Consider the following 13,859-nt stretch of genomic DNA (forward strand, 5'->3'; position numbering starts at 1 on the left):
CTTTATTCTGAAAATATAAGAGTAATCGTAATTTATAAACAATTGTATAATTTAAGAACGACATCAGTATATATAGAATGATTGAGTGGAACATTTTTATCAAAAGAGTGAAATGAAATTTAAACCAGTCTTAACAAATAAACTGCCATTTGTGGAAAATTACAATGCACTCATTGTCAAAGCTATACGAAAATTTTAATTAGCAGTTTGTCACGTCACAGCGATTGTAACAATTATAGAAAGAAGAAAATAATTTAAAAAACTAATCGTTGGATGTTAATCCAAAAAAAACCATAAAAAATGATAATTTAACACTGCAAAACATATTACTGTGCAAATTCATTTTCAAGTTTGCACACACTTACTGTAATGGAACAACACTTGGAAAGTTATTTTGAATAAAATATTAATTTATTGATAACAACGGAGCGATGAATATGCTAAATGATCATACAAACCCTCTGGAACATTTTAATAATTACAATTGTAATTTTCAATTCTGTTAATAATTGAAATTTATAACGCAGTATAAAAGCAATGTGAAATAGATGAGCAACAAATTTTACAATTATCATAATTTTGTTCTTTTAACAATTTCATATAATTGAATTTTATATACATGCAATTTTATCCTTAAATGGAACATTACTGAACATTTCGTATTTGCGTACTATTTGCATACAACCTTGTACATTGAAAATGATAATTATGCAAATATTTATACAATGTATTATAATGTATGTATATTTGAAAATGTAAATATTTATGAAATGTGGTTATTTTAAAAAGACAATTCAAACGGTCAATTGGCAGAAAAATATGTTTTAATTTTGTTTTGGATAATTTTGTTGCGTGTATAAATTAAGTTGAATTTTTTTTTAATTTTTATTAGTTTATATATTTTTTTCTAAGACTAGCAATAATTTGAAGTGAAGAGAGATGAATTTGATAAATTTAAATGAATTGTTGTCAAAATTGTTACGCAGGTATTTACACAATGATGCGAAGGAAAGAAATTAAAAAAAAATTTTTTTTGTTGTTGTATACAGTTCGGTGGAAAAGAGTCGGGATTTCAGTAACGTTTGAAAAGCTCGAAGAGAAGTGTACTGATTTTTTAAAATTGTCATCAACATCAATTTTTCAATCTCAATTAAATATTTTTATTAATTCATATACCGTAATAAATAAACAACTCGAATCAGCAACAAAAGTGGACAGATTTGAAATGTTAAAAAAATTTGAAAATTTGAAATTCGAAATGTCACAGTATTCACAAATAAAAAAAAAACCAAAGTTGCCTGATGGATACTATTTCAAGGCGCCAAAATGGGAATAGAAGAGGAAAAAAAACCGGTTTTGAATTTACATTTTTCACCGGCAGAAATTTGCGTCGTTCACGTCGGTGATGTGGCTCAAGTGATGGAAATTATTATTTTGCCACGGTCATTGATCGCAATTCAATTGTCTACTTTTGTTCGGCGAACATTTTCTTTTGAACATTAATTGTCTGGATTCAATTTCATCATCTGAAGGAAAACCAACATCCCAAAAATGTTCGGGCGTTGGCGGACGCTTTTTCCTTTTCCGCCCACGCTCAAGTTTATCAAATTTTTCAACCTCACCACACCTGCATACTGTAAATTGTTGTTCCAACGACCGGTCGACCTGGGCAGTTTTCGGTGAGCCTAATTCGAAATCAACAACATCTCCAATGAGGTTTTCGTTCAAATTTGAAAAGATCGAGGTGAATTTTGTTTCATTTTTCTCTTTCTTAAACATAAAACAACAGTTTAAAAATGCAAATTAATAATTTTCATCATCTCACTGTGTTGATCAGATTTATTGTTCCATTCATTTTTTTCGGCATCTTTCCAGTAAATGTGGTCAGTTTAAATTGAATATTGGGAAAAGTTGGATAAATTTGATAAACTTATTATAGCGACAATTTCAAATCAAACTTTACACTGTACTTTCCGCTGCTTCGCTTCAAGTGGTTCTGAACCGTAGAATAGCTACGATCGCCTTCTATGCCGATGAAAAGATAAGATAAATTAGGAAATGAAAATGAATTTCGTTGGTCATTGAAAACGGATCCATTTTATGCAGTGTTTAAAAATTTTGATTAAATTTAAATAATTTTCTCAGCAGTGTAAAAATTAAATCTATTCACAAATAAATAAAAAATAATTCAATACAATTAATTTTCATTAATATTGTTCAGCAGTGGATTTTTGTTGTTGTTCTTCATGTCAAGTTTATAAATTAACTACTGCTGTTGATACAACGCCGCAAAAAGAAAAAAAAACAACAATTCAAATTATCGTACATTTTTTTTATGTCGATGTTGTCCACCGCCAAGTAGGCGAGGTGGAAAAGTTTTATCGAGAAAAAAAAATCATTTCAAATCTACTTTTCAATTTGTCGTCGAAAGAGGAAAATTCATGTCATCGAATTCAATTATTGTTGAAAAATTTGCATACAGCTTGTTCGATCAAAGGGGCCCGTTTTGGTCGAGTGCAAATTTTCCCGTTATCGATTTCGAATTTTTCATCTAACCGTTCCAATGTACCATCGATAAATTTCGACCAAGTTCAAAAGCGAATTGAAATCAACCGGTTTTATTCGAAGAAGAAGAAGAAAAAATTTTTTAACACCAGTAAAATGCAAACCATAAATATGGTAAGTTCGAATTTTTGGATTTCAATTTTTTAACACGTGATTTTTTCAAGGGAAATCGAACTGTAAAAGTTCGCCAAAAATTTACGAAGATCGAACAAAACGGACAATTATGCAAATTGAAAGCTATCGACCACAATAATAAGTTATTTTTGTATTTATATTTTGCATTCAAATTGTGATGGTTATTTCTGTTTTATTTTTCAGCGAATGCAACAATAATTTGCATTGTAAAATTGGGCCAATCGAAGAGTTTCGGTCGGATATTGGAAAAAGCGATCTGAAAAAGGAAATCGGTGATGAAAATGTGACCTGGAATCGGGTTGATTGGACGCCGAAACGTCGACGAAAAAACAACTTGCTCGGCTTGGACGAGGCGTTCAGCAAGTTGAAATTGAGAGGAAATCGTCAACAGTGCGACCAGTCGATTTCCAAGAGGAAGTGCATTTCAAATTTCCCGCCAAAATTTGTTCCAAAACAGTGCAATAATCGAAATTCAGACAACAAAGCGATTTTGTCTACTCCGCCGCCAGAATTGGTGGTTGTCACGTTCGATTCAAATTTTCCACAAAGCAACAACAATTCAACAGAACAACAATCCATTTCGCCTGTTTTATCAGTATGCAAATTTGTTATCATTATTATATTTCATTATTGATGGTTGAAATTATTGCAGCGAAATTTTACAAAAGAAAAATACAATGGAAAAAGAAATTCAAATGAAAGTGAAGAATGCAAATTGAGAGTGAAAAATATCAAACAGCATAAAGTTTTTCCTTTCGAATCTTACTGCAGCAGTCTTTGGAGACGAAAACGCAGCAAAGGTTTGCCCGGTTCAGCGGAAGTTTCGTACAGTTCGTTGAAAAAGCAATGTTTTCTTTTTTTTTATCATTATTACTTTTATATTGAATTTAATTTAATATTTTTGAATTTCAGTGAAAAACAAATCACAACAAATCGAAGTTTCACATTCGCCTCTAATAGTGATGTTGAAAGTCCCACCAGTTTGTCGTCTTGCCAATTTGGAAGCGATCGTGCTCTGTGGCGTGATTTGAAACAAGCAAGTTTTGACAAAAAAAAATCAAACAGTTTCATTTTTATTTAAATTTTTTTTATTCTGTAGACAATTGATTTGGGTGTGTTGCAAACGATGGGAGAAGATTCCATCTATTTGCAGGAGAAAATTTTCGAAATTGTCACAAGCGAAGCATCATATTTGAATTCTCTGCTCATTTTGACAGTGCATTTTATGCAATCTCCAAAATTGAGCGGAAAAACCGACTCTGAAAGCGTGATCTCTGCCCAAGATCACAAAGAACTGTTCAGCTCTGTACACGCCGTACGGCACAGCAGTGAACGGTATGCTGAGAAAAGTGCTTGCTTTGCACTGACTGATTGATTGGATTAATTTTGCATTTTTATTAAGAGAAAAACATAATAATAATAATTATAATAATAATTATTATTATTTATTATATAGTTTGTTCAAAAAATTGAAACAAAGTGTTGAAACGTCAGTTATGTTGGACAATATTTGCGATATCTTGGCCGATCATTTGCAAAAAGATGAAAATGTGTTTGTCAATTATTGCCGCGATTTGGCATATCAGCAAAAGAAGCTCCACTACCTCAAGTGAGCACTAAATGCAATTTTGATTGATAAAATTATTCTTCTTTTATTGAATATTATGCGAAAAGTGAAATGAATTTGTATTCTATAATTTTCTGAAAAATAGAAGACGGATTCGTGTCGATCTGTTTAGAAATGTTTAGTGAAAATACGTGACCAATCAATCAATGACGGATGAAAAATTACTTGTACATGTGTATTCAGAGAGAACAATGCGAAATTTGTGGAAGAAATTGCACTGTTGGAAAAGTCAAAATTGGTGAAAAATCAAGATTTGGCCAGCTTTCTCTTGCAACCGTTGCAAAGAGTAACTCGATATCCGCTTTTGATCAGAGCTATTCGTTCTCAGCTGAATGCAAATGACAAACGAATCGCTTCTGTAAGTTTAATTTTTCAAAATTCGAATGGGGCGTGGGATAATAATTTATGATTATATTTTTTTTGTTTTTTAAGGTCGAGTGTGCACTGTCAACTGCCCAACGTGTCGTAAGTTTGTGCAATGAAAGTAGAAGACATTTTCAAGGTATTGAAGAACTATTTGAACTCCATTCGAAACTGATTTACAACCACCAAAGTCCAAAGCAATTTCCCGTAATTACAAGGAAAAGGCGTTTAATTATGAAAGGCAGTTTTTGTGCTAGTGAAATGAAAAAATCAAAAACTTCATCAGCAAGTAATATAATAATTTTTTACAAAAATTAATCAATACAATTCCACATCTGCAGCATTTGGATTTCAAATTCTAAACTGCATGTGATCTTCATTTCAGGTAGAACTACTTGGTTCAATGCATTTTTGTTTCTATTCTCAGATGCTCTGCTGATAACAAAACAGACGCGCAACAATTTTCTGGTCAAAGATTACTGCGATCGAAAGTCCATTGCCGTACCATCGTTCAGCTTCGATCCTGGAACGGTGAATTTGCTTTTACCAATGTTCAATTAATCCCTTTTAAAAATGTTAATTCTATTCAGAATGGACAGACATTATTACGATTTAACGCTTCTTTCGAGCACAAATTTCTCGTCGTTTTGAAATCCAATCATCTCAATGCAGAAGTTCGCATCTTACTCGCCACCAACAGCCAAGAGGACAAGGAAAAATGGATCCGAGCACTGAACGATCCATCCTACCACTGCACTGTGGATATTTCGTCCAGTGTTCTTTGTGAAAATTTGCCCAATCTCTTCTCGAAAACCAAACAATCAACCAATTGATTGTACTTGAAAATTTCCCCATACGGTAAATTCATCTTCCAATACAAAAATGATCAACAGAAACTCGTTCATTTTTTACCTAAAATGTTCATTCAGCAGTTTTTTTTGGCCCTCTAAATTTTTTTCCTTTTATCATTTTTATTTTTTAAATATTCCATTTGGATTCTTTTTTCTTTTTTTATTCCAAAGTTTGGTCGTCGTTCTAAGAAAAAAAATACATATTAACAATAATTAATTGTACACTTTAATCTTAATTTAGGTGGTGAGCAATCTTTTCATGGCAACAGTACTTGTAAATAGTCAAGTTTAAAGTATGATGTGAAATTTGTATTTGTCAATTTTGAAAGTTATTTTGTAAGTTTTACACTTACCAATATAGTACAATAAGGGATAATCGATTTTACCGTTCCTTATTTGAATAAAATTCTTTTCTAATATTATTGTAACATTTGATAAACATCAGTCAGTTTAATGTAACATGAAAAATAATTTATTATTTATTTTACGGCGTTATGGATTTAGTTTCTATAGTGTATGTGTGTATCTGCGTGTTCATCACTTGAAATGTTCATTTTACTGCATAGCACAAAAATATGAATGTAAAACACTGGTCATGTTAATGTTATATGTAAAAGTATACACACATAAAAATGTAATGTTGGTTTCTAAAATGAAAATATAAGTTCACAAAACAACTTGTTTTTATAAGCAATTTTATAAAATTTCTCTAATAAACAAGTTCAACTATGCTTTGCTACACATTTAAATATCCAACATAGTACAGCTCAACAGATTTCATTTCATAATATCTCGTAAAAATGAAACAGGCATAGCAAATAAGCTCAACTAAAGTTTCATCTTTCAACTTGTTTCGCATGAAAAATGACAGTTTCACGGTGTGACTGCATTTCTACCGTTAAAATCGTAAATCGTAAATATAACTAATTTTGAATTTTATATATTTTTTCAGCATTGTTATAAACATAGTAAAACCAATAAGCATTTTCCCTCAATGGTACAGTAAGAACTACTGTAAATTATCGTTATCATCAAGTTGCACTTTACTGTAATCTGATATATTTGTTCTAGTGGAAATTTTTGCTTAACCGTTTTGCTTTTCTGGCTGTTCAGTGAATTTATTTGTCATTCATCGACTAAATTTGTTTTCATCTCCTATTATTGCTTTTCCAAGTAGAAATCATGCGGCCCGGTAGTACATCTTCTTCAAGCCAAAACGATTCAGCGACATTAATTCCGAAGATTAATACAACAACAGGGACACCATTGAAGCCGTCATATTCCAGCCATGATGATTCGGATTTTGGTTTTGGACTTAAGCTGGACAATTTCGTATTGCATCGAATGATGTACATTCTAGCAGCTGCAATGCTTATAATTGTGCTTTATTTCGGCGTAAATATGTGGAGGTGAGTGATCGTATGTACATTTTTAAAATATTTTACAATTGTTTAATCGTCCCAATTTAATTTCACTTTTAACCTTGAATAATAGAATAAACAGATATTGCTTTGTGTGTTAAACAGCAACTGGCTTTTGTAATCAATTGCACAATAGTAATTGTTGCTCAAATGTAACATTGGATGATTTTATTTCAGTGAAATCAAATTATTAATTGCAGTTGTGTAGGTTAGTTTTCAAGCCATCTGGAAAAATCAATGGCACCTTATTGTTTTCGGGTTATTTTATTGTTTTGTTTTAGTTTTTCATTTTGCTTGTTATCGATTGCAACGTAGTTGAAGTAAACAAACACGTAATGATTGAAGTCAATTGCAGCTTCATTTTCATCTGATAATCTTCAAAAGTCAAACATTACCTGTTTATTTATTTATTTTTTTTTGTTAAGCATGTTTTGATACGAATCATTCGATAAACATTTTCCTTATACATTGAATTCAGTTGGTTGTCATTTGATATTTGAAACTAGAAACTTATTAAACTGCATGATATAACAACATAAATAATTGTTGTAGAAGTGTTGCTACAATGAATTGTTATTCTGCTAGGAAAATTTTGAATTGCAATTTTAGCATTTCAGTCCATTAAATGTTTATCAGTTTATATGCATGATAAGGTTTGACGTGCAACTTTTCTGATGAGCTGTTGTGTATTCTTTTCTTACATCATGATTGTTTTATCTTTTAGAAGGGAAAAATATCAAACACAGTGATGTAATTAATAATTTTGATGGGAAATGCACTTTATCGAATGTATTTAAAAATATCTTACTTAATACTAATGTTCTACAGGTGTTTAATGGAAAATTGGTAATTGTAATTGTTATATTAAAAAGGCGTTTTACATTGTTGTTGATTTGAAATACAGTTGCTAAGGAAATCTGCGTATTGCATTAATCATAGTCAGACAATTTGTGTCATGCTCGTCCACCGTCAGGTTATGAACATCATAGTCAGGCCATCGGTTTCATCGTGATTCCAATAAACTAATTGTTAATTTCCTTCCTTTTTTAAATATATAATGATTAATTTATGAAAAAAAGAATAAATTATAGACAATGTACTATAAATAATTTATTAGTTTATTAATAAATATTGTCAGCAGCTTGTTTGCTGGTGATATTTTGTAGCGGTTTTATGGTGGATTTGTTGAAATTAAGCTTTGCTATTTTAGAACAAGAAGACAGAAGAAAGAACGCGTGTACGACGTGCTTCCAATTCATCAGCTGAGTACTAATTTAGTCGGCGATTCCGATTCTGAAGATGACGTATTTGACGATGCACACCGAAATCTTGTCTCCTCGAGTAATCATCGATAAATCACCTCAATGTATCTGCAGTGTTAAAATTCTTGCTTTCTCATCATTATTATTATTATTATTCGAAAAATTTTGATAGTGCTAGTGTATCATTTTCTCTTTTTTCTGTCTGTTCATTTCTTTTCAAATTCTCTTTTTTTAAATAAAATTAAATTACAAACTGTGTACGGTTTCTTGATTTAAATAATATTCATTGAAAACATATTATTTCCATCCATTATGCGTATTGAAAATTTTCCATACTGTATATTCTCTTCAACGAAGTCATGTGAATATTTACTTGAATATTGAATTACTGTAATGATGTTGGTTATGAAATTGAAATTGTAATAAAATTATTCTGCACTTTTGTATTTTTTGAATGACAAAAAATGAAATAAATGAAAAAATTCGCAATATAAAAAGTTTAAATACACTATATTAAACTCATTATGCAAATAAAATGTTTGTGTTCCAATTGTTACAGTATTTGATAAATAGATGACAGCCCGAACAAAGAAAGTTTATTTGAGAAGCTTGCTCGCGAAGGGGCTTTTGTGAAAAGCGATTTGTTGTTAAATTTTATTGTCACATTAAATGAAATCAAGCAGAACATTCTAAATGTGAAACAAAATACGACGCGTTCACCAGGTTGTTTGGTTGTGCAGTTGATTGCAAGTTTCATTTGACATGTTTCGTATTACTTCAAATTGTAATTTTTAAGCATAATCAACAAAGCATATTTGTTTTACTGAACTTTATAAAAGAATTTTTTCAATCTAAAAATTACGAAGAATTCTGATGTATGACAAATGTTAAAATTGATTTTTAATGAGTTGTTTTGATTTGAAAAAAAAATTAGTCACATTTCATTAGTCCAATCTAAATGCTTATAAATGTAAACATTTATATACAATGAAAACAAATTCAAAGCGCATGTGACGTGTCTTTTTTTTTGTGGTTACTTTTACAGTAACATAAGCTGAACAATAAACAACTTGCCACGTAATTTACGGAAGTATTTAATTTGTCAATATACAGTAGCACCGTTTAGTTTATTTTCAATAATTGGATTGTGTAACAAGCGTTTGTAAAGAATATTGAAAATAACGATCAGTTTTTTCATACGTATGTGAAGAATGGAACAATTACACATTCATTTGGGTCATAAGTTTATTATTGTTGTAAAAATTGAATTTAACAGTTATTTTTGTTGCATCATTATATTAAATTTTGATTTTCGATTTGTTTGCGTTTGTTCATTTTCATGGGTCAGAAGTAGTCAACAAAGTGAGTGAAATAACAGAACAAGCTGATGTTCAGTGTTTACTTGTAGACACCAAACATTACCATCACCAAACATTAAAACAAAAAGAACAAAGAACCGGCAATAGAGATGCACTATCAACTATGGAAAAACGGCTAACGTGAAACAAGTAGTGATCAGTAACGTGGAACAGTTAAAGCGACAACTAACGTTGAAAATGAGATGAACAAATCAACGCAGTATACCCGCTCTCACTACATGTGAAAAAACTAAAACACAATAATAATAATAATAATAATGAGGTGTGAATAAATAACATAAACATAACTCAAGATTGAAAACAAATAATCTACAAGTGACTGTTGTTGTTAAAAATTTTCCACTGTAGATTTTTTCTCGTCGCAACAGCAATTTCAGTAGAACACTTTCAAAGCTTCCCTCAGACGTCGTTGCTGGGAATCGATGTAAATTTGAACCGGAGCCAGTTGTTGCATTTCGATGGAAAATTGAACGAAAAAATATCCCAAACCGATCAAATAGACCAAAGCCGGCCGAACAGTCCACCACTGGTGTCGGTTGAACGCCAGACGTTCGATCACCACACTAGCGCATTCGACGTTGGACAAGAAGTAGACGATCGAAAAGACGCTCAACGCCGTGCATGGGATGATGGCAAGGCCGATCAGACGTCTGGTGTTGAATGGACCGTAGGTTCGGATCAGCGTGTTGAAAATATCCCAACGGCGGTCGATCACTGAGGCCACTGCTTCCAACAAAATTTCGACCAAATTCAACAACGCCCACCAGGCGAGACTGACCGACTGACCGTGGAAAATCCAGACGAATAGAAAAGTGATGCCGATGGCCAGAAATCGTTTCGTGATCGGATTCAATGGGATCGACGTGTTGTTGGCGATCGGTTTGAAAATGTGATCCCGAAGAAACGTGTACAAGCCGTGGTCGAAACTGCGCCACATCACCGAATACAGAGCCACGCGGGCAATGCAGACCGGCTTCCAGTGGGGTTCCATGCCGTCGAGTTTGGCGAACAACGCGAACAGTCCAAACATGGCCACGTATTTCGCGTGAAAAAACTGACCGGCGGTCAGCACCAATGCGCACAGCACGTCCAGTCGGGTGTGTTTCAAAAAATCAACGTCCACAATCATCGCATTCATGTAGAAGATGTGCAAAACGATTTCGCAGAACAAAGTCCAGAAAACAACTCGAATCCCAACCAAAACAATCGATCGCCACGAATTTCCATTACTGCGCTTGACGCACTGAACAAGGAAGTTTCTGTAAGTAACGAATAAAACCGTGCTGTATGGCATGTAGAACGCGTAAAGACAACCATCTCGTAGTGTTATGAAGAACGACTTTTTAAATCCACCAACTTTGGCGCTTTCTATCTGATAACTGAAATAGCTGATGAACTGCAACAATTTGTAAGTGATGTAGACGCAAAATACGTAATAGTCCGGCTGTCCAAATTGACTATACACGTCTGAAAACAGAGTTCCGAAAAACAGCAAAGAAATCGCCCACAAAGCCACAAGACTTGTCACGATTCGAGTGGTAATAAACAACGTAAAACCGTAAACAAGACCAACCGCCACCGGAAACCAACCATAAGCAATGCAGTTCAACGCTGGCCACAATAAGCTGGAAATGAAAAGCGCTTTCTGAACATTACAATCAAGAAGTTCCAACAAACAGCCCGACAAGCGGTGAAGTACGAGCGCCAACACGTAGTAAGGGAGCATAGTCATCCAAACGTTCCATTCAAAATTTGTATTATCTCGAATACGTCCAATTATTGACCAACCATCGACGAAACTGAATTGATTAATTTCCTCACCACCATACAGTGCAGATTCGATCCCAATCAAATACCAAGCGTAGGCAACGTGTGCAAACCAAATTATAAAACTACTGACCACCTCGAACGCTGGTAACCGTAAACTGTACACACTCATTGTTCCCACACCCGAAAACTGAGATCTTGGCTAAAAAGGAAAACGCAAAAAACCTATCAAAAAATACGAAAACAATTATAAAAAACACAAGTATCGATTCGGAAACGTCAAGCCGAAATAGCATCATCAATAACAACGTCAGCGTTTATCCGTTCCTGCAGAAATTTTAATATAGCTTCAATATACTGCTTTGTGTAATATCATATTATTCATTTTCAAACACCGGTAAATCGTCGAATGCAAGCAAAAAAGAATAAAATTAAAAAGCAATTGTTAAACAAATAAAGCAAAATGGAATGAGAAATGGATTTTCAAGTTTCATAAACGGCAAAAATGCCAACAGACAGACATTACAAAATGAAGCAAGGCGGCAACCAATCGCTATTATATAAAGAATAAAATGACATCAAGGCGAGTGTTGCTGGAGGGCGACGACTGGACTGGAGCGTAAACTCCCTCTTTAAATTTCCTTTTAGGACAAATCTAAAGGAAACCACTTTACTTGTAAACAGACAACACACGCGCGACGATGCAAACTTACACGATGGCTCAGTTGAATCAATTCGACGATGAATTTGATCATACGTGAATCGAACAAAGGTTTGATACTGTTCTAAAACAAATATGATAATAAAAACCAAGCATTCCAAACATTTCAAACGCAATCATTTCCATCCAACCGGTTAAGCGTGCGTTAAGCACTTCTTCGAATTCTTCGCGCAACCGAATTTCTTGTTCTTTCAGCAGTCGATCACACAAATTACAAAGCTAAATTGAAAATTAAATTTACATTCAATGTATGTAAAAAAACAAAAACAAAAACAAAACCTGTCGAATAGAAAGCAATGGACGATCACGAAAAGTTGCGAGTTCTGCGCTAACATCAATTTTTTGGTCGGTATCCATATCATTTGTACGGTTAGCATTTCCGCGAAGTTCTTGACGCAAGTAAGCTTCGATATCAGCTAAATAATAGGAGAATAAAACTCACATAACAAAACAACCATTACTGACTTAGCGAAAGCTTCCTCGGAGATTCTTCCGCAACGACAGTCGGTGGTGAATGAGTAGGCGACGCGTGAAATGATAAACATCTTGGTGATGTGGAACCCGTACAACGCCGTTTAACCGCATGTTCCGGACCATATGGACTGTCTAAGTCTAATGATCTTTTCAAAGTTATACCGCAAGCCATAAAAGTGCGTTTCGAAGGTCTAAAAAAATTAAAACGTAATAATATTTACGATAACTATTGCATATATTCAAAGTTTATTCAAAAATAACAATCGAATTTCATAAATCAAAACACATATTAATGATTAAAATAGTCATATTCAACTATATCAAACACAATCCAACCACCACACCAACGTAATAGCGATGAAAGCACAATCGACGCCAAACGAAGCACAGTAATGACGGCGACCTACACATTTACAGTAATATAACATCAAGGTTACGCATACAGGAAATGAAAAACAAGAAAAATAATAAAAACGAGAACTCGTAATAATTATAAATGAATTATTAAACAGCTAAAATATACTGGTACATTTTTCGCCAAAAATATTTTTTTAACATTTATGCTTTACCTGCAGGATAGTGTCATATGATACATAAATAAGTAGCTCAATAAACTAAAACTAAGCATGTAAAAATTTATTCATTATTTTAATGATAAATTTACAAATTAAACTTAATTATTTACTGCTTTTTAAAATTAAAAAATATACCATGCTTTTCACATTACATACAAATGAAGTCGACTGATAATGTTCAATGTATGAATGTGAATGAAATATATATTTACAAATTATAATTAATAATTATTCCTATTACATTTCTATGCAGAAAGGTCAGAATTATGCGAAACAATAACCAACAAAAATTTATGTCTGTTTACTGTATTGTTCATTATTTCAGAAAATGAAAATTAATTCTAAGTAAAATGGAACATGTAGATCATTAATTGCAGTGTACATTTCCCATTATAAATTCAGTAATTTTTTTCTGATAAATTAATGCAAAATTCAACTTCTACAGCTTTAACAAAAGGTGAATCCTAATTATCTGTAAATACAGTAATTAATTAATTTATAAATAAACCTTTTTCAAGTTGGTTTAATTTAAAAAGTGCGGAATTGGATGTAGTTTTATTATTTTAAATCTCAAGTTTCTGTAACAGATGTCAAAATACATATTATTGGCTCATGAATTGGAAATCAGTTCTTATTTAGCAAGGATGTTATAATTCATTTCTTATAAAGACTTTAAAAAATATTTTATATAAATTAATGTTTAAAAAAGTAAAATAAAT

At 32.4% G+C, this 13,859-nt stretch overlaps 5 protein-coding genes across 5 annotated transcripts; 3 read left to right on the forward strand and 2 right to left on the reverse strand.

The window, feature by feature from the left end:
* The first annotated feature begins 958 nt into the window (after positions 1-958).
* Tsp_05448 (hypothetical protein) lies at positions 959-1,406 on the forward strand. Its single transcript, XM_003371748.1, has 3 exons — positions 959-986; positions 1,050-1,227; positions 1,295-1,406. The coding sequence occupies exons 1-3, from the start codon at positions 959-961 to the stop codon at positions 1,404-1,406; spliced, it is 318 nt and encodes a 105-aa protein (XP_003371796.1).
* Positions 1,407-1,443: 37 nt separating this feature from the next.
* Positions 1,444-1,779, reverse strand: Tsp_05447 (conserved hypothetical protein). The gene has a single exon (XM_003371749.1). The coding sequence runs from the start codon at positions 1,777-1,779 to the stop codon at positions 1,444-1,446; it is 336 nt and encodes a 111-aa protein (XP_003371797.1).
* A 285-nt stretch (positions 1,780-2,064) lies between these two features.
* Tsp_05446 (putative Rho guanine nucleotide exchange factor 16) lies at positions 2,065-5,523 on the forward strand. The gene is made up of 12 exons (XM_003371750.1): positions 2,065-2,077; positions 2,222-2,679; positions 2,730-2,821; positions 2,884-3,286; positions 3,353-3,530; positions 3,613-3,722; positions 3,800-4,035; positions 4,157-4,309; positions 4,511-4,685; positions 4,760-4,979; positions 5,118-5,221; positions 5,281-5,523. Exons 1-12 carry the CDS (start codon positions 2,065-2,067, stop codon positions 5,521-5,523), a joined length of 2,385 nt encoding a protein of 794 aa, XP_003371798.1.
* Positions 5,524-6,723: 1,200 nt separating this feature from the next.
* Tsp_05445 (conserved hypothetical protein) lies at positions 6,724-8,317 on the forward strand. The gene is made up of 2 exons (XM_003371751.1): positions 6,724-6,950; positions 8,173-8,317. The coding sequence occupies exons 1-2, from the start codon at positions 6,724-6,726 to the stop codon at positions 8,315-8,317; spliced, it is 372 nt and encodes a 123-aa protein (XP_003371799.1).
* Positions 8,318-9,976: 1,659 nt separating this feature from the next.
* Positions 9,977-12,737, reverse strand: Tsp_05444 (MBOAT family protein). The gene is made up of 4 exons (XM_003371752.1): positions 12,557-12,737; positions 12,425-12,507; positions 12,084-12,155; positions 9,977-11,572 (listed from the first exon to the last, which is right to left on the reverse strand). Exons 1-4 carry the CDS (start codon positions 12,735-12,737, stop codon positions 9,977-9,979), a joined length of 1,932 nt encoding a protein of 643 aa, XP_003371800.1.
* Positions 12,738-13,859: the final 1,122 nt, after the last annotated feature.

The sequence above is a fragment of the Trichinella spiralis genome, assembly GCF_000181795.1.
Source record: "Trichinella spiralis strain ISS 195 chromosome Unknown Scfld9, whole genome shotgun sequence".
NCBI classification, from domain to species: Eukaryota; Metazoa; Nematoda; class Enoplea; order Trichinellida; family Trichinellidae; genus Trichinella; species Trichinella spiralis.

Coding starts and splice junctions, on each gene's coding strand:
- Tsp_05445 (XM_003371751.1), top strand. CDS start 6,724: ATGCGGCCCGGTAGTACATCTTCTTCAAGCCAAAACGATTCAGCGACA. Junction 6,951..8,172: donor TTCGGCGTAAATATGTGGAG/GTGAGTGATCGT, acceptor TTGCTATTTTAG/AACAAGAAGACAGAAGAAAG.
- Tsp_05444 (XM_003371752.1), bottom strand. CDS start 12,737: ATGGCTTGCGGTATAACTTTGAAAAGATCATTAGACTTAGACAGTCCA. Junction 12,508..12,556: donor TCCGAGGAAGCTTTCGCTAA/GTCAGTAATGGT, acceptor CCTATTATTTAG/CTGATATCGAAGCTTACTTG. Junction 12,156..12,424: donor ATACCGACCAAAAAATTGAT/GTTAGCGCAGAA, acceptor TATTTGTTTTAG/AACAGTATCAAACCTTTGTT.
- Tsp_05448 (XM_003371748.1), top strand. CDS start 959: ATGAATTGTTGTCAAAATTGTTACGCAG. Junction 987..1,049: donor TTGTCAAAATTGTTACGCAG/GTATTTACACAA, acceptor TGTTGTATACAG/TTCGGTGGAAAAGAGTCGGG. Junction 1,228..1,294: donor AAAGTGGACAGATTTGAAAT/GTTAAAAAAATT, acceptor AAAAAACCAAAG/TTGCCTGATGGATACTATTT.
- Tsp_05446 (XM_003371750.1), top strand. Junction 2,680..2,729: donor AAATGCAAACCATAAATATG/GTAAGTTCGAAT, acceptor GATTTTTTCAAG/GGAAATCGAACTGTAAAAGT. Junction 4,310..4,510: donor AAGAAGCTCCACTACCTCAA/GTGAGCACTAAA, acceptor ATGTGTATTCAG/AGAGAACAATGCGAAATTTG.
- Tsp_05447 (XM_003371749.1), bottom strand. CDS start 1,779: ATGTTTAAGAAAGAGAAAAATGAAACAAAATTCACCTCGATCTTTTCA.